Source organism: Bombus affinis, chromosome 13 (genome assembly GCF_024516045.1).
Source record: "Bombus affinis isolate iyBomAffi1 chromosome 13, iyBomAffi1.2, whole genome shotgun sequence".
Classification (NCBI taxonomy): Eukaryota; Metazoa; Arthropoda; class Insecta; order Hymenoptera; family Apidae; genus Bombus; species Bombus affinis.
This window is the reverse complement of record NC_066356.1, coordinates 5,500,296-5,523,025: the sequence shown is the minus strand read 5'-3', so window position 1 is coordinate 5,523,025 and position 22,730 is coordinate 5,500,296. Positions and strand designations below refer to the sequence as shown.

The 22,730-nt window shown below is 28.2% G+C and overlaps 4 protein-coding genes and 1 long non-coding RNA gene across 9 annotated transcripts; 3 read left to right on the top strand and 2 right to left on the bottom strand.

The window, feature by feature from the left end:
• The first annotated feature begins 1 nt into the window (after window position 1).
• On the top strand, window positions 2–4,954 carry LOC126923027 (ATP-binding cassette sub-family B member 6). The gene is made up of 12 exons (XM_050736017.1): window positions 2–129; window positions 231–268; window positions 667–1,144; window positions 1,219–1,418; window positions 1,530–1,692; window positions 1,897–2,105; window positions 2,184–2,330; window positions 2,401–2,624; window positions 2,708–2,988; window positions 3,085–3,185; window positions 3,269–3,770; window positions 3,846–4,954. Exons 3-12 carry the CDS (start codon window positions 836–838, stop codon window positions 4,233–4,235), a joined length of 2,526 nt encoding a protein of 841 aa, XP_050591974.1. The 5' UTR covers window positions 2–129; window positions 231–268; window positions 667–835; the 3' UTR covers window positions 4,236–4,954.
• On the bottom strand, window positions 4,656–5,193 carry LOC126923055 (uncharacterized). The gene is made up of 2 exons (XR_007713040.1): window positions 5,051–5,193; window positions 4,656–4,910 (listed from the first exon to the last, which is right to left on the bottom strand). It is a non-coding gene; the product is annotated as an uncharacterized LOC126923055 (long non-coding RNA).
• An 86-nt stretch (window positions 5,194–5,279) lies between these two features.
• LOC126923044 (serine/threonine-protein kinase 16) lies at window positions 5,280–7,898 on the top strand. Of its 2 annotated transcripts, XM_050736054.1 has the most exons (7): window positions 5,395–5,540; window positions 5,612–5,669; window positions 5,824–6,058; window positions 6,147–6,351; window positions 6,419–6,573; window positions 6,649–6,783; window positions 6,853–7,898. In XM_050736054.1, the coding sequence occupies exons 2-7, from the start codon at window positions 5,653–5,655 to the stop codon at window positions 6,967–6,969; spliced, it is 864 nt and encodes a 287-aa protein (XP_050592011.1). In that variant the 5' UTR covers window positions 5,395–5,540; window positions 5,612–5,652; the 3' UTR covers window positions 6,970–7,898. The 2 variants fall into 2 exon arrangements, with proteins under 2 accessions (XP_050592010.1, XP_050592011.1); XM_050736053.1 differs by lacking the exon at window positions 5,612–5,669 and having other exon boundaries at window positions 5,280–5,540.
• LOC126923024 (ATP-citrate synthase) lies at window positions 7,840–18,370 on the top strand. 3 transcript variants are annotated; one of them, XM_050736014.1, is made up of 12 exons: window positions 7,840–7,984; window positions 8,061–8,120; window positions 13,588–13,942; window positions 14,019–14,212; window positions 14,291–14,601; window positions 14,748–15,066; window positions 15,148–15,580; window positions 15,660–15,985; window positions 16,057–16,576; window positions 16,669–16,974; window positions 17,074–17,491; window positions 17,573–18,370. In XM_050736014.1, the coding sequence occupies exons 3-12, from the start codon at window positions 13,601–13,603 to the stop codon at window positions 17,662–17,664; spliced, it is 3,261 nt and encodes a 1,086-aa protein (XP_050591971.1). In that variant the 5' UTR covers window positions 7,840–7,984; window positions 8,061–8,120; window positions 13,588–13,600; the 3' UTR covers window positions 17,665–18,370. The 3 variants fall into 3 exon arrangements, with proteins under 3 accessions (XP_050591971.1, XP_050591972.1, XP_050591970.1); XM_050736015.1 differs by having other exon boundaries at window positions 7,975–8,120; XM_050736013.1 differs by lacking the exons at window positions 7,840–7,984; window positions 8,061–8,120 and adding an exon at window positions 10,884–11,051.
• On the bottom strand, window positions 17,572–21,977 carry LOC126923039 (solute carrier family 35 member F6). Of its 2 annotated transcripts, none has more exons than XM_050736046.1 (8): window positions 21,829–21,977; window positions 20,637–20,734; window positions 20,428–20,575; window positions 20,006–20,353; window positions 19,808–19,892; window positions 19,568–19,726; window positions 19,347–19,501; window positions 17,572–19,249 (listed from the first exon to the last, which is right to left on the bottom strand). In XM_050736046.1, exons 2-8 carry the CDS (start codon window positions 20,711–20,713, stop codon window positions 19,082–19,084), a joined length of 1,140 nt encoding a protein of 379 aa, XP_050592003.1. In that variant the 5' UTR covers window positions 20,714–20,734; window positions 21,829–21,977; the 3' UTR covers window positions 17,572–19,081. The 2 variants fall into 2 exon arrangements, with proteins under 2 accessions (XP_050592003.1, XP_050592004.1); XM_050736047.1 differs by having other exon boundaries at window positions 21,683–21,832.
• Between the last annotated feature and the right edge of the window lie 753 nt (window positions 21,978–22,730).

Genomic DNA, 22,730 nt, shown 5'->3' with positions numbered 1-22,730 from the left:
AAATTTCTCTGCTCTAACGTCGGATATAATGTAAATTTCTTTAATTTAGAGAAAATAGTTTGTAAATGTCTATAAAAAGATTTCTTACTTCTTGAAATCAATGTCTTATCCTCATATAATAATATTATTGTAAGTGGATTCATTAAACTCTACGACTATATATATTAGGTTAGGTCGTTTTACAAAAATATTTGCATCTTCAGTCTTACAAAACATTAATTCGATTACAGGTTTATCGTGACACAGCAAATGTGTTTAGAAAAAAAAGGTAAATAGTTTAATCATTTCACGTTTTACATTGAAATAGAATGACATCATAAATTTTTAGAAAAAATTGTTTACTGTTACACCTTTTTTTGTAATTATTCGTTAATGCGAAATGATGTAATATGAAATTAATTTATATTATAAAAATATGATGTTATGATTTATCTTATGTTTATAAGTATGATATTTTTGATTATGATATATTTTAGTTAATGTCGATGTTAATGTGTAAAACTATATAAAAATATATGAATTTTATGTGGCATTTGAGTATCTAGCGATATTCAGAATTTTTTAACTCTAAACATAATAAAACTTATATAATCTCATTATGATACAGTATTTTATCTAAATATAAGTTTTCAATATACATATAATGTATCTTATATACTTTTTCAGATGTTATCAATAAATTAGAAGTTACAATGAATTAAAATAATTGTGAATGAATTAAATAATACGCTGATTAATAGTGTACACTTGTAATATAATAACAAACATTACCGTTAAAGGATTACTTTTATGACCTTCTAGAAGAGTGGCAAATTTAAGTTTGAAAGAGTCAAAGATGAATACTACGATGACTTACTGTCCTCCAAATATTACCTTTTCCGATATTTGGGTGGACCATGGAATGTCTAAATGCTTCATGGACACTATCAGTATTGCAATTATTTCTTCGTATTTATTAATTTTTGGTACAATTCAACTTTGGATGTATCAGAAATATGGGACAGAAACTGCTGCAACTTTATTACCTAGAAATAAATTGTACAATATTCAAAAATTCTTCCTTTATTTTGTTCCAATACTTAGTGTAGTAAGAATAATTCTACAAGGAACAGTTTTGAATGACAATAAAATATATGGTTACATGGTAACGGATTATGTTCAATTTTTATTCTTAATAATATTCTTTAATTATAGAATATAATGAATTCTAATTTTTAGATTCTCACAACAGTATTAACAATAATTGTGTATCCATATTCAATATACATACTAAAGGTAGAAAGACATAAACTGTTACCAAGTGTGCCACCACAAGGACATGGACTTGTATTATTGGGCTTTTGGACTTTAGCATTTGTTGCAGAAAATGTTGTTTTTGTTAATATTGGTAAAGTTGAATGGTGGTTTCATTTAAACACGTAAGTTTTAGAGCAATAAGCTTTCTAAATACTCACATGATTAAGGATCTATCTATATTTGTTTATTATATCTGGTGAGATGATTCTTATGTATGTGTGTGCTATTTACAGATTAACAGACCAGATTGAGATGGCACTGTTCATTCTACGTTATGTTAGCAACCTTATTATCTTTGCTCTAGGTCTCAAAGCTCCAGGAATAACTGGCAATACAGATTCTGAATATCATACTTTAAATAATGATCCAGCTCCACGGTCAAGATATTATCAAGGTGTAAGTCATTGAAATATATTCTTAGTGGATAATTTGAATTTAATTGAAAAAAGGTTTTGTAATCGCTATTGGATTAAATAAAAGGTTTGAATATATAAAGCAAATGAAATTTGTTATATCAATATATAAATAGTTATCTGTTAAACATTAATTATTTATTAAATTTTGTGTTTCATGATAATATAGTTTTGACACTATTTTCAGAGACCCGAGGATACCAGTTCTACGTGGAAGAATGCATGGTATAAGATAAAAATTTTGGCACCATTCTTATGGCCAAAATCTTTCATGCTCCAACTCCGTGTTACTTTTTGTTTTGGACTACTTATATTGGGACGTTTAATAAACTTATATGTCCCAATTTATAATAAAAAAATTGTGGATAGTGTCACCGACATTCCTGTATTATTTAGGTATACAAAGTTTTCATTAAGATCTTACAAAAATAAATAAATAGGTATATTTCATAAAATGTTTAACTTTCATAACAGGTGGGATCTTATATTAATATATGTAGCATTCAAATTCTTACAAGGTGGCGGCACAGGTGGTATGGGGTTACTAAATAATCTTAGGTCATTTCTGTGGATTCGTATACAACAGTACACAACTCGAGAAATTGAAGTAGAATTGTTTAGGTAAATAATCTTTTTTTGTAGAATCTTTTATACTTTCATGTTTAATCTTTATATTTAAATATTTTTTTAGACACTTACACAGCTTAAGTTTACGTTGGCATCTAGGAAGAAAAACTGGAGAGGTCTTAAGAGTTATGGATCGCGGGACAGACTCTGTAAACAATCTTCTCAATTACATCTTGTTTTCAATTGTTCCAACAATTGTTGATATCATTGTAGCTATTGCATTCTTTGTTGTTGCTTACAACAAGTGGTTTGGTTTAATTGTATTTCTGACCATGAGCCTTTATATAGGTAAATATTATATCTTTAACATTTCTGTATCCATTATTAAAATCACAGAATTTTTATTAAATTTCAATATTTTTGTACATTAGTTGCTACAATTTTGGTTACTGAATGGCGTACTAAGTTCCAGAGACGCATGAACTTAGCAGATAATGCTCAAAAAGCACGAAGTGTAGACAGTTTACTTAATTTTGAAACTGTTAAATATTATGGGGCAGAATCATATGAAGTCGATAGTTATAGAAAAGCAATATTGGAATTCCAAGCTGCAGAATGGAAATCAATGATAACATTAAATATTTTAAATACTTTACAAAATATAATTGTTTGCAGCGGTTTACTTGCTGGTTCTTTACTTTGCTTACATATGGTTAGTACAAAAAGTTATGCCAATTGTTTCAAATTTAAATATTTAACAAGTAAACAAACATATAACAAGTAACAAACATATAACTTATGATTATAGGTTATAACCAAACAAGGTTTAACCATTGGTGACTATGTTTTATTTGCGAGTTATATCACTCAGCTTTACGTGCCACTAAATTGGTTTGGAACATATTATCGGTCAGTATTTATGTCAGTATTACTTAAGCGTCAAATTATATTACCTATTTTAAAATAATTATATTTATTTATTTTAAATACAGCGCAATACAAAAAAATTTTGTTGACATGGAAAATATGTTTGATCTTCTGAGAGAAGATCAAGAAATTATTGATGCTCCAGGTGCTGGTCCATTAATAGTAAAACGTGGCTTACTAGAATTTTTGAATGTGACATTTAGTTACACACCTGAAAAAGTTATATTAAAAAATGTTAGCTTCGTCGTCCCAGCAGGAAAGACTGTTGCATTGGTTGGGCCATCTGGAGCAGGAAAATCTACTATTATACGACTATTATTCAGATTTTATGATGTGGAACAGGGTGCAATTTTGATTGATGGTCAAAATATTAAAACCGTCACTCAGGATTCCGTGAGACGAGCTATAGGTGTTGTACCTCAAGATACAGTATTGTTTAATAATACCATAAAGTACAATATTCAGTATGGACATATTGAAGCTATAGATGCGGATATAATATCAGCAGCTCGAAACGCCGACATTCATGAAAGAATTCTTTCATTTCCAAATGGTTACGATACACAGGTATGAGTTTGGTAATAAAATTATTCTTAATTTGTTAATGTCTCATCATACTTATTTTATTTGGTTTATGCATAGGTTGGTGAAAGAGGTCTCCGTTTAAGTGGCGGAGAAAAACAACGCGTTGCTATCGCACGTACGATACTGAAAGAACCAGCGATCGTACTTTTAGATGAAGCAACAAGTGCACTTGATACGCAAACAGAACGTAACATTCAAGCAGCGTTAAACAAAGTTTGTGCTAATCGAACAACTATCATCATAGCACACAGATTATCTACGATAATACATGCCGACCAAATTCTTGTTTTGCAAGACGGAGAAATCGTAGAGAGAGGCAAACATGAAGAATTGATTTCTTATAATGGAAAGTACCATTCCATGTGGCAAGCACAATTGCAAAATGATCAGGAGGCTACCAAAGATTCAAACGATGACGCTCCAGAAAGCAAAACAATAAAATCATAATTACGTTTAATTTTATTCTCTAAATCTAATAATTGATTTTTTAAAAATGTATATTACTTATCTGTTTGTGAAAACTGACAGAAATCTATTTATATCAAGTTACTTACATGGGTAACTTACTAAAAAGATATAAATTTAAACAAACATATACATTTTAATTTAATATCTATTTTAAATTTATATGAAGAATTTGTGATAGTAACTTCTTAGCTCTGTAGATAGTTTACTATGATCAGAGCATGATACGTATGTATGTATAGAGTTATTATTGAAAATAGTCTAATTATTGTAGATGAATATTTTTGCAAATGTCATTGAAGTTTCATTTTCTAAAAGAATGAATAAACTATGTTTATGTTTATGATAACTAGAGTTCCTCATCAGTTCCATACTTAGTTGTAAATAAACATTGTTACTCAATTGTTCACATTTATTTGACACCATTTATTGTATCAGAAACAGATAATTAAAATTTATCACAGTTAATTTCTTTATGCAAGTTTAATAACATTAAGCGCTTTGCTCTTCAGGCTGTGTTCCAGTTTGCATAATTTCAGATGCAAATGCTCCATCTGGTACCCAACCAGATTCATCAATCGGAGTTGTTACAGTTACTTCTTGTGCACCCCAAAAATAATAACTTGTAAAAAATAACCATACTAGAGTGTACACTACCTAGTAATATAAACAATTAATAAAAGCATTATCTTTATATTAAATTTTGTAGTAAATTTACATTTCAGCTTTCTTAAACCACTCGTCTTAAATTTTTAATAATGTTACAGGTAAAATTTGCTTGAGATGGAAAGAATTACTTTGAAGGCGATTTTCGTTTCTTGTGTAACCATATTGAGAAATCACAAATGGAGTTTTTTCATTTCTATCCAATTTTGATGGTAGAATTTTCACAATATTTTTTTCTTTTGTTATAAAAGAATAATTGAAAAATACTCAATATCGATTTGTAAAATTTATACCAAGTTTTACATTTATAAATTTTTTATAAAACTCGAACACGGTTAATTTTAAAGGACGTATCCATCAAAAATTATTTATAAACAACTGACGTACAATAATCTAACTTAAACTGATCACTAATCTCAATGGTAACGTATGTGTTGTGTGTCAAGATGTTTGCATATGAATAAAGATAATATATCAAGTAGAATCTTTCTTTTATTATGAATAACTAAGAATGAATAGCCTTGGTTTAAGCTTGATTTTAAAAATGGGCTGTATATGCTCAAAGGAAACAATAACGATAAATTCAAGAAAATACACGGTTCGTGAACATCTTGGAGAAGGGTAAGTCTAACCATGAAATCAAATGTTATATATTATTCTAAAGCTTATTTATTTATACAAATTTTATATAGAGCCTGTGGCCTTTATTTTAAAATACTTTATATCATATATTATGCTTGCATTGTTAAGGTAAGTTTTGTTATATATTATTTAACCTAATTCATGTCACATTTGCCCTGTATGAAAATAAATTTTTTTAAGTTATATGTAGATGCATTTAATTTAATAATGAATATCATAAATTATTTTTGTTGTTTGTAATATGATTTTAATGCAATTTTAGTGGATTTAGCACTGTACTATTGGTAGAAGATACAATAACTCACAAGAAGTATGCCATTAAAAAAATCATTTGTCATGGATTAGAAGATCAGAGATTAGCAGCAAAAGAAATAGAATACTATAATCTTGTAAAACATCCAAATATTATAGAATGTATTGATTCTACTTATAAAGGAACAGCAGATCCTATTGCTAATGCAACTAGTGAAGTACTAATTGTTTTACCATATTATCATGTAAGTTATTCTTACATTAAAATATATATTTTAAGTAATATGTTTATCAACTTTGAATGAATTAAAATATAAATGTTTTTGTTCTTAGAGAGGTACCCTTGCAAATGAATTGGAAAGACGTGCTAAAAATAAGGATTACATGAGTGCACTAGATATATTAAATATTTTTTTACAAATATGCGAAGGTGTAAAAGCATTTCATGAAACAACTCCAGAACCTCTTGCTCATAGAGATTTAAAGACTGCGAATATTGTTCTTGATGATGGAAATACTCCCATTTTAATGGATCTAGGTATATTTAATTTATTATAATATTCAGTAATAAACAATGATTATTAAATCAAGATTGACTTCTGTAGGTTCTGTAGCTCCAGCCAGAGTTAAGATATGCGGTTCACAAGCAGCACAAACTTTGCAGGATTTAGCAGCTGAAAGATGTTCAATGCCGTATAAAGCACCAGAATTATTCAATGTTGAAAGTTATTGTATGGTAGATGAACGAACAGATATTTGGGTAAGATCAATAATTCTTCATTCTAAATATATATTCTTAATTCTAATATATATTGAAATATATATATTGTTTCAGTCATTAGGATGCATTCTTTATGCATTGTGTTATTTTAAATCGCCGTTTGACGCGGTATATGAAAGGGGAGATAGTGTTGCTTTAGCTGTAATGAGCGCAAATATTACATTTCCAGAAGATGCTCCATATACGGAGGTACAATAATACTTAACTACAATTATTAGACTTTCAAAAGTTTAATGTTTAATTTCTTTTATTTTACAGCAAATGCAAAATTTGATTTTATCAATGTTAAAGGTAAATCCTATGGAACGTCCTTATATATACAGTGTTATAGAAAACGTACAAGATTATATCTCAAAGTTAGAAAACAAAGTATAATCATGTAAAAAAGCAATAATTTTAATATTTATTCAAACATTTATGTACAGGCAATTTTTTATACATACGTAATGTTTATTGTTCTACAAAAAGAGAAATGCAATATTATAATGCAATAACACAAAATGAAAGTTTTAAACAGAACAACTGGAAACAATTGCATTACTTTGATATATCACTTTGATATATTTCATTCCTGAAAACGAGAAGCAAGACATTTATGAAATAAGAGAATAACTTTTTCAAGCAAGCGATTTATATACATTTTAAATATGTAAATATCATCATTTTAAATTTTAAATAATACTCTAGATTTATAACACATTTATATAATATTATTGAAAACACAAATACGATAATATATGTTAATATATATAAAGATAATATTGTTAATATTGTTAGCTATCTAATTAGCTACCAACTTTTACACATAAGTTGACTTAAACATATATTACTTTATACACTGCTGCGAATCAAGCATTTGTTATAAAAATACTAGGGGCCATACATTATTTAAATTCAGAGATAAAATATTGTTCTCAAAGCAACAATCACGTAATGCAAAAATATTCATAACTGTATATATTTTTATATATATAATGCAATGAATTTTTTTTTCAATTATGCATATTGAATGAAAATTTCTTGAAATTTGATCAAAATAAAATACATCTTTGCATTTCTTGTTGGAAGTTTTCAAAATTCACGTAACTAAGCTTATTGTATGCAAAACTCGACAACATATTTAATCTAAGATTTACGTGCAGATAGTGGTTGGAAGAATCGTACGATATGACGTATTACTGCTACGTCACGAATACGTCATAGTAACCAGATAAAGTTTGGATATATTTGTATATCGTTAATAATATTTTCCATTAATTTGATGTAACCTTATCGTAAAATAAAATTTGTGTTTTATTAATTTATCAAGAGAGTGATTAATACGGGAGCGTGAACAATGTGATTTTGATCGTAAGGATTCATCAATAATTTTGAACCATACTTCACACCGGTAATGTCGCTACAGTAATTTAGTTTCTTTTTCATGAGTTTGTACTTTAAGTAGACATTTCTCACTTGTTTTCCAGATAGTGAAGACTTCCCAAATTACTTTTTATATCATCATCTGTGTGCACAGATTGCAATTCGTAAGTAACTTTATATGTATAATATATTTATATATATGTATAATATATTTATATATAATATATATATATATAATGTATATATTATATGTATATATACATATACACCGAAATAAAATTTTTATTACTTTTCATAGTAACAAACTAACCTTACATAGAGCCCAAAGTAAAGAATTCTTAATTTGCATCTATAAAAGATCTAGGAATCTAACAATTATATCGTTACAAATTTAATAATGCATTCAAATAGGTTTTCAATTACTTTTTGTTATAACAAACTAACCTTATATGAAGGTAATTTCATAAGAAACGTTTCCGGTAACAAAAATTTAGCAATTTAACAATCTTTGTCATTAACGTATTTACGATATTAGAATCGAAAATGGATTATTGAATTGACACTAGAAATAATAGAAGTGATTCTTTTTCTTTTTTATTCGATGTTAAATTTGTTATGCAAAGTATAATTTTTATCAAACATTAGGATAACATAACCTTAGTTTTTTATAATTTTGAAAATAGTACAATCTTTATCTATTAAAATCATTTTAAAAGATGTTACTTTGTACTGAAATGTATAATTTATATAAATGTTTAAACAATCTAATATTTCATAAGTTCTAAGCACGATTTTTATGTGCTTCCTTTTGTTAAATCAAATTTATAAGAATATGATATATTCAAATTTCAGTCTTATCGTGACGTAGCAAATGCTGATGATTTACGCAAGAAATCTCGTGTGCTGCTATTATGCTGCCATTATCTGGTATTATGAATTTCAAGCAAAAAGCGGCATAAGTTTATCGTAAAGGAATTATCCAACAATTTGTTTATTAGATTTAACATTAGAAATTCTCATGTTTGTATATATACATCTTTATATATATTTTTTCTAATTTCCGTAGTTTTTTCCGTTTTTTTTTTTGTCAAGAATTGTCGTTAAGTATTATTTTGAAGAGTCGGTAACTTGAAAAGGTCAAGGTTAAATTTCAGTTCAATGTAGGCGACGATCACAAGTAGAAAGATAAGCACGAAACTTTCATGAAGCTATTATTAGTTAAATTCGGTCGGTTTTGTGGTCAGGAATAATTTATAAATTTTCTTAGCGCCTTATAGCCTACAGATATTTTTAAAAATGTAGATGTTCATGAAAATTAATATTTTTATGGACATAACTGTAGAAATGAAATCAAAATAGATTTTTTTCAAACTAGATTTTCTTCTTTTTAAATAAGAATTAGAAATAAAAATATTAATTTGTATAAATAACTAGCGTATGTAAGTACTATACTACATGTACGCACACCTGTAGTTATGAAATTACGTATCAACGTTTGATATTTCGTAAGAGAAATTTACGACTATATAAGATTTTAATCAGAGATTTCAACTGTATTCAATAAAGTTAATATAAACTACTAGATATCAAATTGTATAGTAGATTTATCTGATGATAAATTATTTAAAAAATCAATAGATAGTGATTTACTATTACCTTTTCTAAGCTGGTAACTTAAATAAATGAAAACGTGATTATCATGAAATAATCGCTAATAAAGCGATGCCAAGGTCTGATCGTAAGAAAAAATTCGTCATATAATAAATAATTGATATGAGTTCCTAGATATTAATTCGTAAGTTCAATCAACTATTCGTTTTTTTGTTTTAATATACAAATAAACTTCGTAATTAAATCATAATTATTAATTAAAGCATTAACTCATTCAATTCGCCCTTAAGTTTTAAATTTAATAATTTTCTTGTGTACTATACTAACATTCAAAGATTAATATTTTTTCTATATAAATTCATTAGTTATGGTTAAATCTTCTTAAGTATATACATATCTATTAAGTATATAATATCTTTAATGTATTTTTAAGTACATTATACAGTTATATATTGTACATAATTTCTCGAATGATTAAATCGTGGATTAATTATATAATAATCAAAAGAGTCTAAAAACCTTTATTATCTGTCCACGTGGAGACCACTGATCGCGTTATAAGTCACGTGATGAATAGTTAATTCTCGTATGATTCTTGAATTTGAACATTATAATTCAAGCTGCAATATATGTAAAACGAAATCAAATGAAATTTATTCAATTCTCTAATAAATATTGCATTATCATCTCATAGATACACTCACAAGATTTTCATTATATTTTATATCCGCGAATATATGACACGTAACTTCCGTACACGTAACGCTTTTAAATTTAAATGTATATGAAAGAAGAAAAACTAAAAATTTTCTCTTATTAGATAATAACAAACTAATAGATACGATATATCGATAAGTTAAAGAAAATTAGATATACAAATTTTTTCTTTCTGATTATATTTAAACAAAAGAGAAGTATGCTAATTATTAACTAAATGATAAAATATAACCAAAACGTACATGAAAGATTGTTAATTAAATAAATAGAGTAAATATTAGAAATTTTGTAAATTGGAAAAAAGTTTAGGAACTTCAGAACTTACAAGGTTATGAACTAAATATTTAGATAAATTTTGTACAATTTTTTGTCCAAACTTGCAAATGAATCTAATTCGCGAAATTTTAAATAAGAACTAAAAGAACTTGTCGCCATGATTACATAATTCCAAGTAAGGGAACACTTTTATGTTCTAATCTTTAAATTGTAAAGAATATAACGCATGACACGGAGAAGAGAAAAAAAACGAAAATGGGCTAATACGATCCGTGGGAGAAAAAAACAGCAGAATCGTACGATATCTTGAGATATCGTCAGCTTTTGGTCTTACATATGCGCGCAGTGTCACTTTGAACATTCAGTCAACCGCCAGCGGTTTTGTGTGGCAGACATTCTATGTTATCCTTTGAATAGGTTACAAAATTTAGTGCGACAAAATATCAATTTTTTAGTCTACATAACGTTTGTTTAACAGGTGGAGCGTAAAAGTGAGTGTAGTTTCATTTTGTAGTTTTTTTATTATATATTTATTTTTCTGTGATTTCATCAATAATACACTAAGCAATAGGAATATATTCAAATTTCAGTTCATCATTTTGATGAACAGAAATATTTTGTAGTATTTATATAATTTCATTTAATGTAGACTTATCAATAAAATAGTATAGACTATTGCAATATAGAAAATGAAAAAATAAAATATGATGACGTGAAATACCATGTAATCACTAGTGTCAAAGTGAAAGTGTTTCTACGAGTTTCTCTTACTCTGCTATATTTTTATGCGATCGTTTAGACATGGACTTCTTGTGACATGGATGATGGTCTTAATTAGATTTTCATGATTGGATTAATGAAATATTGAAGTCATTATGCTCAGTACTGCCTTGCTAAGTGACTGCTAGTCGGGACCGAATTTGGTCAGTTAGCAAGGGAAGATATATATCAGGAATTTCGCCTCGGCATGAAATAGATAGATAGGTACAGACAATGATGCTCGATAACCTTCCCGAGATACCAAGTTTCTAAACTCAATAAATTATTGCTTTACTGGAAGAGTAATATAAATAAAATAAGTAAATTTTTTAGAAAATTTGTTTAATTGTGAGAATTTGTAATAGAAAATTATTAATTATATTAATTTTTTCTTTTAAAATAAAAATTAATAGTTTTTAGCTTCCTATTCGAATACTTACAGAAATCTTTTACGAATATATGTTGTAGTGAATAGATTGTAAATTTTTATGCATTTATGAGAAATTTGATGGTACAAAAATGCATAGATAATATACAATATGAACAAGTATATAAAATGTCGATTGTATAATGTTATAGTTTTTAGTAGATGGAACAATTTTCTACGTAGATTTCATTTTTTAAATTATATTTATAAAAATATAAATTTGCACAAATATCTGTAATTTATAATTATAGTAATGAGATTCGACTATCATGATCATGTTAAAGTTTGAAACGAATTTGAAAATGTACATACAAGTCACAGCATATTTAGTGGAAATACATAATTCGTAAAAATCATACAAGTATTTAAATATTAAATTATTCGTTACATTAATAAGCTGAAATATTCAGTGGGACCATCTGTAACATTTATTATATATTTAAGATATCTGTATTCATACTATGTACTAATTTTTTATTAAATAAATTTGCAAATAAGTTTGCATTAAATATTTTGTAACTTTTATACATACATATATATATTCTTTTAGATTCATTTCACATTTTATCAATATGTTTTATATAAATGTTTTATACAACACACAAAATACATAAAATATAAATAATATAGATAAAAGATTTCTGTAGTGTAAGCCATTCTATTGCAATGCTTACTATTAAAATACCGAATTAATAGAACTTATTTTAAATTATAATATCGTTTTTGTATAATATAGTATAATAATTTAGTATAATATATCAAATAATTCAAAAATATTTATTCTATGTTTCTAGTTAATCTTCGCCAAAACAATTAAAAAAATTTACACTTTAGGAAAGTGGTATGATTAGCGGCGGTCAGTTAACAAGGCACTAGTATATTTTCTCTTTTGCAAATCTCATTTGAAATTATAATTTTTCTAGTTGTTCCTGACTGATAGTGTCTATCTTGCTCATACTTTACATCAGTATTTTAGATTTTGTTTAGAACGTTCTATGTAACGTTTTATATATAAACTTTATAATTACGATCTTCTAGAATAAATTATAATTTATAATTGATAATTATCTGTATATTTCATAGATTGGAGAAGTTCACTAAATATTTGTTACATTCGAGTTATTAAATATATTAAAATCTTTTGCTTTTATCTATATTTTTAGATATTATTATCATTATCATATCATTGTTAGGTATTAAAATAATAAGTTTTTTATTATTTGTAATTTTTATATTACAGTCTGATGAATTATATCATGTGTCTTATTATATATGCCAAGATGTGAATATATTGCAGATAATATACTTCGATGATTGTGTAACTTCGAATGGTTGTTGACAAAAACGCATATATTATTCAAAGTATATGACGTAAAATAGAGGACGATTCGGGAAGAGAATATGACTACAAACTTTATTTTATAATTGTCTATTACATTGAATTTGCCGATATTTTAAGAACTTTTACTAATTCTTCCTAAATTAAGGAAAAATATTAGAATCGTTTTTTGTAAATTTTTTCGTGAAAAAAAGGTTGGTTTATGATAAAGTTAAATAGTAATTATGCTATTTCAATAAATCTCTTTTTATGGTGTCTGTAATGCAATCAGTCGACTTTTTCTTACAGTCGTCCAATTTAAATTCTCGAAGCCTTATAAAACCAAATATTATTTCATGTATTTTTTTTGGAAACGTATACTATAATTTACCTGAGTTTCGAAATTTGAATAACAAAATATTTTTCTTTAAGCATTGAGAGCAAAAAGCTATTCGAAATAAAAGCTTAAATTTTTTATGTTTTGTAATAGGTTTCCATTAACGCGCTTTGTATTTATTTTTAGGAACTCTTAAAAGATGTCAGCGAAAGCAATTCGTGAAGCAACTGGAAAAGATCTCATTAATCGTAAACTTCCTTCTGGCACAAATGCAGTGAAATGTCGGTTTGTGACCATTACAGGAGACACAAATTGGACAGACATTGTAAATGAGCATCCATGGGTCCAAACTGAAAAATTAGTGGTAAAACCAGATCAATTGATCAAACGGCGAGGAAAACTTGGACTAATTAAAGTCAATGCTGATTTGGCTGCCGTAAAACAATGGATTGCAGAAAGAATGAACAAAGATCAACAAGTGGGGAATACAACTGGAAAACTAAGAACATTCATCATCGAGCCTTTTGTTCCTCACAAACAAGTAAACTAATAGGACTAGACTATATATATACTATGTAAACTAATGGAACAGATATTAATAGAGCTTTCATTTGTAGGAAGAAGAAGCCTATGTTTGTATCTATTCCCACAGAAATGCTGATACCATTTTATTCCATCATGAAGGTGGTGTTGACATTGGAGATGTTGATGCAAAGGCCTTGAAATTAGATGTACCTGTTGGAGAAGAAGCACCAGATCGGTCTACTATAATCAATAAATTATTAATACACGTAGCAGATGACAAAAAAGAGTAAAAATATGTCCAAGTATATTATCTTCTCATTTTGCATACAGTTCTTGGTAATGAATGTTCATATTTTTTTTTCAGAGTGATTGGCAAATTTGTAGAATCTCTATATAAGCTTTATGTTAACTTATATTTCACTTACTTAGAGATAAATCCATTGGTGGTAACAAAAAATGGAATTTATATACTTGATCTCGCTGCAAAGTTGGACACAACTGCGGACTTCATCTGCAGACCTGACTGGGGAGATATCGATTATCCACCACCATTTGGAAGGGATGCTTATCCGGAAGAGGCCTACATCGCCGATTTAGATTCTAAATCTGGAGCTAGCTTGAAATTGACTATTCTTAATCCAGCTGGTCGGATATGGACAATGGTTGCTGGCGGTGGTCAGTAGAAGCGCACAGCAGTATCATTTACGTGATTAATCGAGTTTATTCTAACAAAATTGTGATTGTCAAATAGTTTGTTTTATTTCAACAAAGGTTTGTCGCTTTCGGTTGCATGTTTCATTTTCTAATCACCTTCCTTCCAGGAGCATCCGTGATATACTCGGACACTATTTGCGATTTGGGAGCCGCGAATGAATTAGCTAATTATGGAGAATATTCTGGTGCACCTAGCGAACAACAAACTTACGAGTACGCAAAAACCATTCTGAGCTTGATGACAAAAGAAAAACGGCAAGAGGGGAAAGTATTGATCATTGGTGGTGGTATCGCTAACTTTACAAATGTGGCTGCCACTTTCAAAGGTATTGTAAAGGCACTACAAGAGTACCAGCCTAAACTCGTAGATCATAACGTAAAAATATTCGTAAGAAGAGCGGGGCCTAATTATCAAGAAGGTCTAAGGTATAAATACATTTAAATAATGTAATTCTAATTGTCATATTTAGCAAATATTTAACAAATGATTTATATGTCGAATTCTAGAATTATACGTGAAGTTGGTAAAAGACTCGGTATTCCCGTTTATGTATTCGGTCCAGAAACTCACATGACAGCTATATGCGCGATGGCCTTAGGCAAAAAGCCAATTCCAGATCCTGAAGCGCAGGAATTTTCAACTGCAAATTTTTTGCTACCATCGGGACAAGATGTAGGTCCTTCAGCTCCCTCTGCTAGTGCTTCCTCTTCACCCACTAAACAGTCCAAACTAAAAGCAAGCGACTCTGTTGACGGATCATCACACAAACAGCTCTTTAGTTGTAAAACCAGATCCATTATCTGGGGAATGCAAAATAGAGCTGTTCAGAGTATGTTAGACTTTGACTTCGTTTGTCGTAGATCCGAACCATCTGTAGCTGCCATTGTATATCCTTTCACGGGTGACCACAAACAAAAATTTTACTGGGGTCACAAAGAGGTATAATTTAAACAATTGTTTTCATTTTATTGAATGAAATTTGTTGAAAGTATAATACAATTTCTTTTTTTAATGATAGGTACTCATTCCTGTCTATAAACAAATGAAAGATGCTATGACTAAACATACAGATGCGGACGTTATGGTCACGTTTGCATCCTTAAGATCCGCATACGAAAGCGCTGTGGAAACCATGCAGTTCCCTCAAATTCGAACGATTGCTATTATTGCTGAGGGAATACCTGAGAATATGACGAGAAAGTTAATTTTAATGGCGCAACATAAAGGCGTTACTATCATCGGTCCAGCCACCGTTGGGGGTCTCAAACCTGGTTGTTTCAAAATTGGTAATACCGGTGGAATGATGGACAATATTCTTCATAGTAAACTTTACAGGCCTGGCAGGTACCACCATTGTTCATTATATTATACTTTTTCTCAAATCTTGCTTTATACTAAGAAATTGTTATTTTTAGTGTTGCATATGTCTCTCGTTCCGGAGGTATGTCTAACGAACTAAATAATATAATTTCCAAAGCTTCTAATGGAGTATTGGAAGGTGTCGCAATTGGTGGAGATCGTTATCCAGGAACAACATTTATGGATCACATTATACGTTATCAAGAAAATCCCGAAGTGAAGCTTATAGTACTTCTTGGTGAAGTCGGTGGTGTGGAAGAGTATGAAGTATGTCAAGCATTGAAAACAAAGAGAATTACAAAGCCATTGATCGCTTGGTGCATCGGTACCTGTGCCAGCATGTTCAATTCTGAAGTACAGTTTGGTCATGCTGGATCTATTGCTCATAGCAATTTGGAAACAGCTTCTGCCAAAAATGCTGCATTAAAAGAAGCTGGTGCTTTTGTTCCTGACAGTTTTGATAGCTTAGGTGACTTAATGCAGACTGTTTACAATAATCTTGTGAAAGAGGGAGTAATAGTACCTGCACCGGAAGTTCCTCCTCCCACTGTTCCTATGGATTACAGTTGGGCTAGGGTATGTTTAACTATTGCATTATTAAATTACATATTGGTGTGTATACATATGTAAGCATCATGAAAAACATCCTCAACTTAATTCTTTCTTAGGAACTCGGTCTGATACGAAAACCAGCTTCATTCATGACTTCAATATGTGATGAACGTGGCCAAGAATTATTATATGCTGGAATGCCTGTAACAGAAGTTCTTAAACAGAACGTAGGAATTGGTGGTGTAGTTTCATTATTGTGGTTCCAGCGGTGCTTGGCGCCAATGTATTGTAAATTTCTTGAAATGTCTTTAATGTTAACAGCTGATCACGGGCCTGCCGTGTCAGGGGCACATAACACTATTGTTTGTGCAAGAGCTGGTAAAGATTTAGTTAGCTCTCTAGTATCTGGTCTTTTGACTATCGTAAGTAAAAGAAAGAAATTTTATACTATGTTATTCACTTTTATGTATTACTTTCCTGTAAGAAATAATATTAATATTTGACAAAAATTTTAATCACAGGGTGATCGTTTCGGTGGTGCATTGGATGGTGCGGCTCGTATGTTCTCTGAAGCATATGATGCTGGATTACATCCACAAGAGTTTGTAAATAATACACGTAAGAAGGGCAAACTCATAATGGGTATTGGTCATCGTATAAAGTCTATAAATAATCCAGACATGCGGGTAAAACTCATTAAAGAATATGTAATGGAGCATTTTCCTGCCAGACCGTTGGTAGAATATGCACTGGAAGTTGAGAAAATAACCACGAGTAAGAAGCCTAATTTAATCTTGAATGTGGATGGTATAATTGCCTGTGCTTTTGTTGATATGCTGAGGAACAGCGGAAGCTTCACAAGAGAAGAAGCACAAGAATATATCGAAATTGGTGCTATAAATAGTTTATTTGTTCTTGGTAGAAGTATAGGTTTTATTGGTAGGTATTCTTGGCTCAGTGCAATAATGTATAAAAAGGTACCCACAATGCTCAAACAATATAATTATTTTATTATTGCAGGTCATTATATGGATCAAAAAAGGTTGAAACAAGGTTTATACCGACATCCTTGGGATGATATTTCTTATGTATTGCCAGAACAATATAATTGAATTCATCTTCCATTTACATTATTTGTCGTAAAAGCATAATAAATGTTGCGTATTCATTTAAGAAATTTAGATAGTTCTGATGGTTATGTCTTACATGTTTTGCTCATAATTGTGAAAAATTAGAAAAAGTACGACGTATGTTTGGTTTGATATTAAATGTTATAATATCAATGCATAAGTGAAAGCTCTTGTATGATAAATTAGTTTTTCTTGTCGCTAGTCGGTTATATTCGATATAAATGCGATTTTAAACTTAAGTTGGTGATTACCAGAACTTAGATAGGAATACGTGAAACAGAAAAAATTAGTTTTACAAATAAACATTCCATAAAGCATTTGTAATGTGGTCAGAAAACAGAACTTGAATTGAAAATATTTTATAATCGCTGATTAATGTGCAGTACATTACTACTTTATTTTTCATAATTATAATTCACGGAAGATTATAATTCACATAATCTTTTCTGGTTTATAAAAATGTCAATATTATTTTATTTAGAGAATGTTATTAGGTATACGTGCGTGCTTAAACATGCGTACTTGTATATCATTATTACATACATATGTATATATGTATGCATATATAAACATGTGCTGTATGCACATATTACATATATGTATATGCTACGTTAACAATTTTTTGCACAAATTAGTTTATCACGTATATATAAAGTATGTAGGAAATAATAAATACATGTGACTTTAAGTACTATCCTTCTCTTTTAATATCTTACAAAATTTAATATCTTAACTATACATAGAATATAGAAAATAAGTGTTCTACACACGTATGTTTATTAATAAGTATGAAACTTATAAAAAAGGAAAGCAGGTAGAGTTATAAAACTAATTCAATTAGACTTCAAAGGTGGAAATTTCAGTTCAACTATTTATGAATACTACAAAATAAGGAGAGCAGAAATATACCATGAAGAAGTAACTTAATATTTCCTTGCAATAATACATCTTTTAACACATTTTTTTTACAGTAGTAAAATATATTTACGTATATGTATAAAATACCCTCATTTCATTCAAAATACCACCTATAAATAGAACTTTGAGATTCTGCTAAAAGATTCTGCTGTACAATGAGAATTTTGTTTTAATTAATGCAATTTTTCAAAAAATTTGTATAAAGTTTGGAACAATACTTATTTTTCACATTCAACTTAAAAGATAAATAAAAAATTCGAGATTTTCTAACTATAATATACATTTTACAAGAATTGTTCTAATCAATTAACTTCGCAAAGATACTAATTTTGATAAATTTAATGAATTCTGCAAATGAAACAAATTGAAAGCATTTTACATATTATTGTGATCGCAGACTTTACCATTAGAGAAACTATATAATAGTTTTCAACATCACAAAATAGTGAACATTCAAGTACACTTAAAAAGAAATATATCTTTATTGCGTTTCTGGAATATCATCTGCTGCTGTATTAATAATTCGCTCACGATCAGTTGGTGGTGGTTTATGACGGCCTAAGCGATATCTACATTTTCTTACGAGTTGAGGAATAATAACGTTGTTATAACAACACATTCCAATGAGTAAAACAATGAAGCCAATGAGCTAAAAATTAAATAGGTACACGTTCATATGTGACTTGATTTTAATTTTAGATGATACAATTTCATTATCAATAGAAAAAATCAATTATAAAATTTACCTGTAAATAATGGAAGGCTTGCCACCTAAATGCTAAAGAGAAAGCCCATATGATAATTGTTCGAACACTATCTAATATCATCCTTGTTGTAGCACCAATTTCTTTGGTAATACTAATACCAGCAAAGTTAAAAAAAGCTATGCTGAATGATATACCTGTACGAAGATCATTTAAAAAATAAATTTTAATAAATAGGAGTAAATATGTCTATATATACTAACCAACTATAGCCATCAGTAAATAACCACTATTTCCAATCTGGATGAATGCATCTTTAGTAGCCTCAAGGGTTCCTTGCGAATTGTCAGCAAAAGGAGGTGGGACATGTATAAAGTTAAGGGGAATCATTATAATGCATATAGTAATAAATCCAAATATACCTAAATAAAATATATGTTTGTTAGAATATATTTTTATGTACTAGATATTTCAGAAACTTGTATTTCAGAAACTTCATAAACCTTCCCAGCCAACTGCTTGCAACGCTGGTATATTTTGTCCTGCTATGAACTTTTCTTCTATCACCATTTGAACAGCAATTATAACCTATGATAATAATTATTACGCAAATTAAAGCAATTTTATTATAAAAATGTGTACATTAAAATATAAAAATACAAATATACAAAATATATAAAACATATAAAATGAAGTTTTACCTGCGCACATATGATAAGTAAATCTCCAGTTAAAATAGAATTTGTGCTGACATCTGATTTTTCCATAATTATGTCACTGAGCCCAACAAGAGCTAAACCAATTATAACCATTACTATACCTAACCATTCCCTACTAACTAGTTTTTTATTAAGAAAACCCATTGAGAGCACAGCAGTGAATATTACAACAGCACCACGAAGCATTTGAAAACTACTAGCATATGTCATATTCAAGCCGACATACATAATAGAAGTAGCACATGTATCACATAAGGCAGGAATCAGTAGAATAAAAGGATTAAATACATGTGAGCCTTTAGTTAACGGATTGTTGTCCACAGAATTATCCTTTAATATGATAAATTCAATTTTAGATATTTTCTATTTAATAAATATATGTATATGCAATAAAAGATGCTTACTCCTCTGCGACTATAATAATGATAAAGGACTTTAAATACTAAAAGACACATCATCTCTCCAATAAACATGAAAGATGATTGCATAAAAGGATGATTGAAATGCCTAGGTTGACCATTTTCATCTGGTACAACTTGTTGATCTGCATATCTAAAAATATAAATTTAATTATTCATAATTTAATAGTTTGACAATTAATTTATTTACATACTTTACAGATAAAGTATTAAAAGATCCAGTAACAACCATAAGTGCTGCTAAAATACATTGATAGCGTGTCCATGCCATTTTTAAATAGTTCTATAATCTCTAGAAACAAAATTTATAAATTTATAAGAATTTATTTATAAGATATATTTATAAGAAAGTTATACATTAAAATTATAGTGATAATTCAAAGATATTTTAAATAATGATAGTATATACAACGTTAAATTTATATCTGTGATTATTAACTCAATAAAAATGAGATAATGTGATAGTATGCTTTCAAACAACAAAAGAATGTAAATGCTTATTCTCAGTAATGAATATAATCATCAGCTTTCATGAATATAATCATGAAATATGTTTCCTACAAACTTAATACTTCTAATTAGAGCATCAGAAAAGGATTTATTTTAATGTAACAATAATTAAAGATAATTTTCATATTTTAAAAAAGATATATGTTTATATATTGATATTGATTAATAATTGTAGAAATTTTATATCTTCATATTCATAAACAATATTATAAAATCAAATTCTTCTAAATTCTATAATACAATAATTACTTGAAAATTTAAGGTACGTGTACTAATAGGAAATAAATGATTCATGACTCATTGCACGAAGATAAAAATTTATAAATGTCAAAGGGAAGACGAGCAAATATTTTTATTACTACAGCACAGCTCACATCGTACAATAATTTAAAGATTAATCGAAATCATATCATTTATTCCAGATAAGTAAAAATTGAAAATATTGAGATTTTCCGAAAATAAATAACGAAAAGCTCATAAACGTCAGATTATATCTTCAACAAACAAGAGATTATTATAATATTGAAATATAGTTATTACCCAAATAATTAAGATATAGATAATTTTTATGATATAGATTCCTAAATATATAATAGTAAATACGATAAAAATGATAATTTTCAAAATTCTTAAGCCACAGTTATATGTATGTATAAAGTGTAAAATTAAGTGCATTTGTCGTTAGAATAGAATTAGTGAATAATATTTTGAATTTTTAAAATAGTATTACCACTATTATAAATTATAATAAACCACTATTATAATTTATAAAAAATAAGGCAACAAATTCGAGTTCATTGCACGGAAATGATAAAGGCACGATAAATAGACATCACCAGAGAAATGGTGAAGGTAGCACTGTTAACTGTTACTCACGTTCACGTTATTGAAGGAATAATCTGAACATATCAATCTCAGCATTAAAGGTTCTCAATTCCAACAATTTTCTATATTTTGCATGTTAAGCGCGCAATAATACATTTGTAAATATTTCATTCTGTTATAATTAGACTATGAAATTCTGAAAATATTTAGAAGTTGCAAGATATTTGACGGAATATATATATTTTATATACATACACATACATACATATGCATAAAAGTGTATTTATATATTATATATTTTGCAGAAATCATACAAATATTTAAACAGGTAATCATCCACAATATTAACAAGTTTCAGTATTCAGTGGGATCATTTTTAATACTTGTTATACGCGTAAGATGATTATTCATACTGTATATTAATTTTTTATTAAATATAAGATCATATTATTACGAGATTATATATAATATAATATATTATAACATATATAATATAAGATTATTAATTTAGGGTAAATATTTTGCAACTTCTAAACACTTTCACAATTGTTTAATAGTTTAGCAATATAATTATGATAATTGAGTGTCGTTATGGCGCGAATGAAATTTTAAAATATTTCTTATAACCAAGTATAACACACGTAATGTGTTCATAAAAAGTATACGAATACCTATGTACGTATAAAAATACGTACTGTAAAAACAAGCCACTCTAAGTTTTATTTTTCGAGTGAAACGTGTAGAATAAAATATTAAAGGAAAAAGAAATATATTCTAATTATACACTTTTATAATCCTAGGAAATAAAATATACTCCTATAATGATTAAAATTTATTTATAGTTTTGTTTATTTGAAAAAAAAGAAATATTATTATTCTACGATTAATCAGAGATACAATTACTGATAATTTGAAAAGCCCGCCAAAAATAAACAAGACCATTAAATAATTGC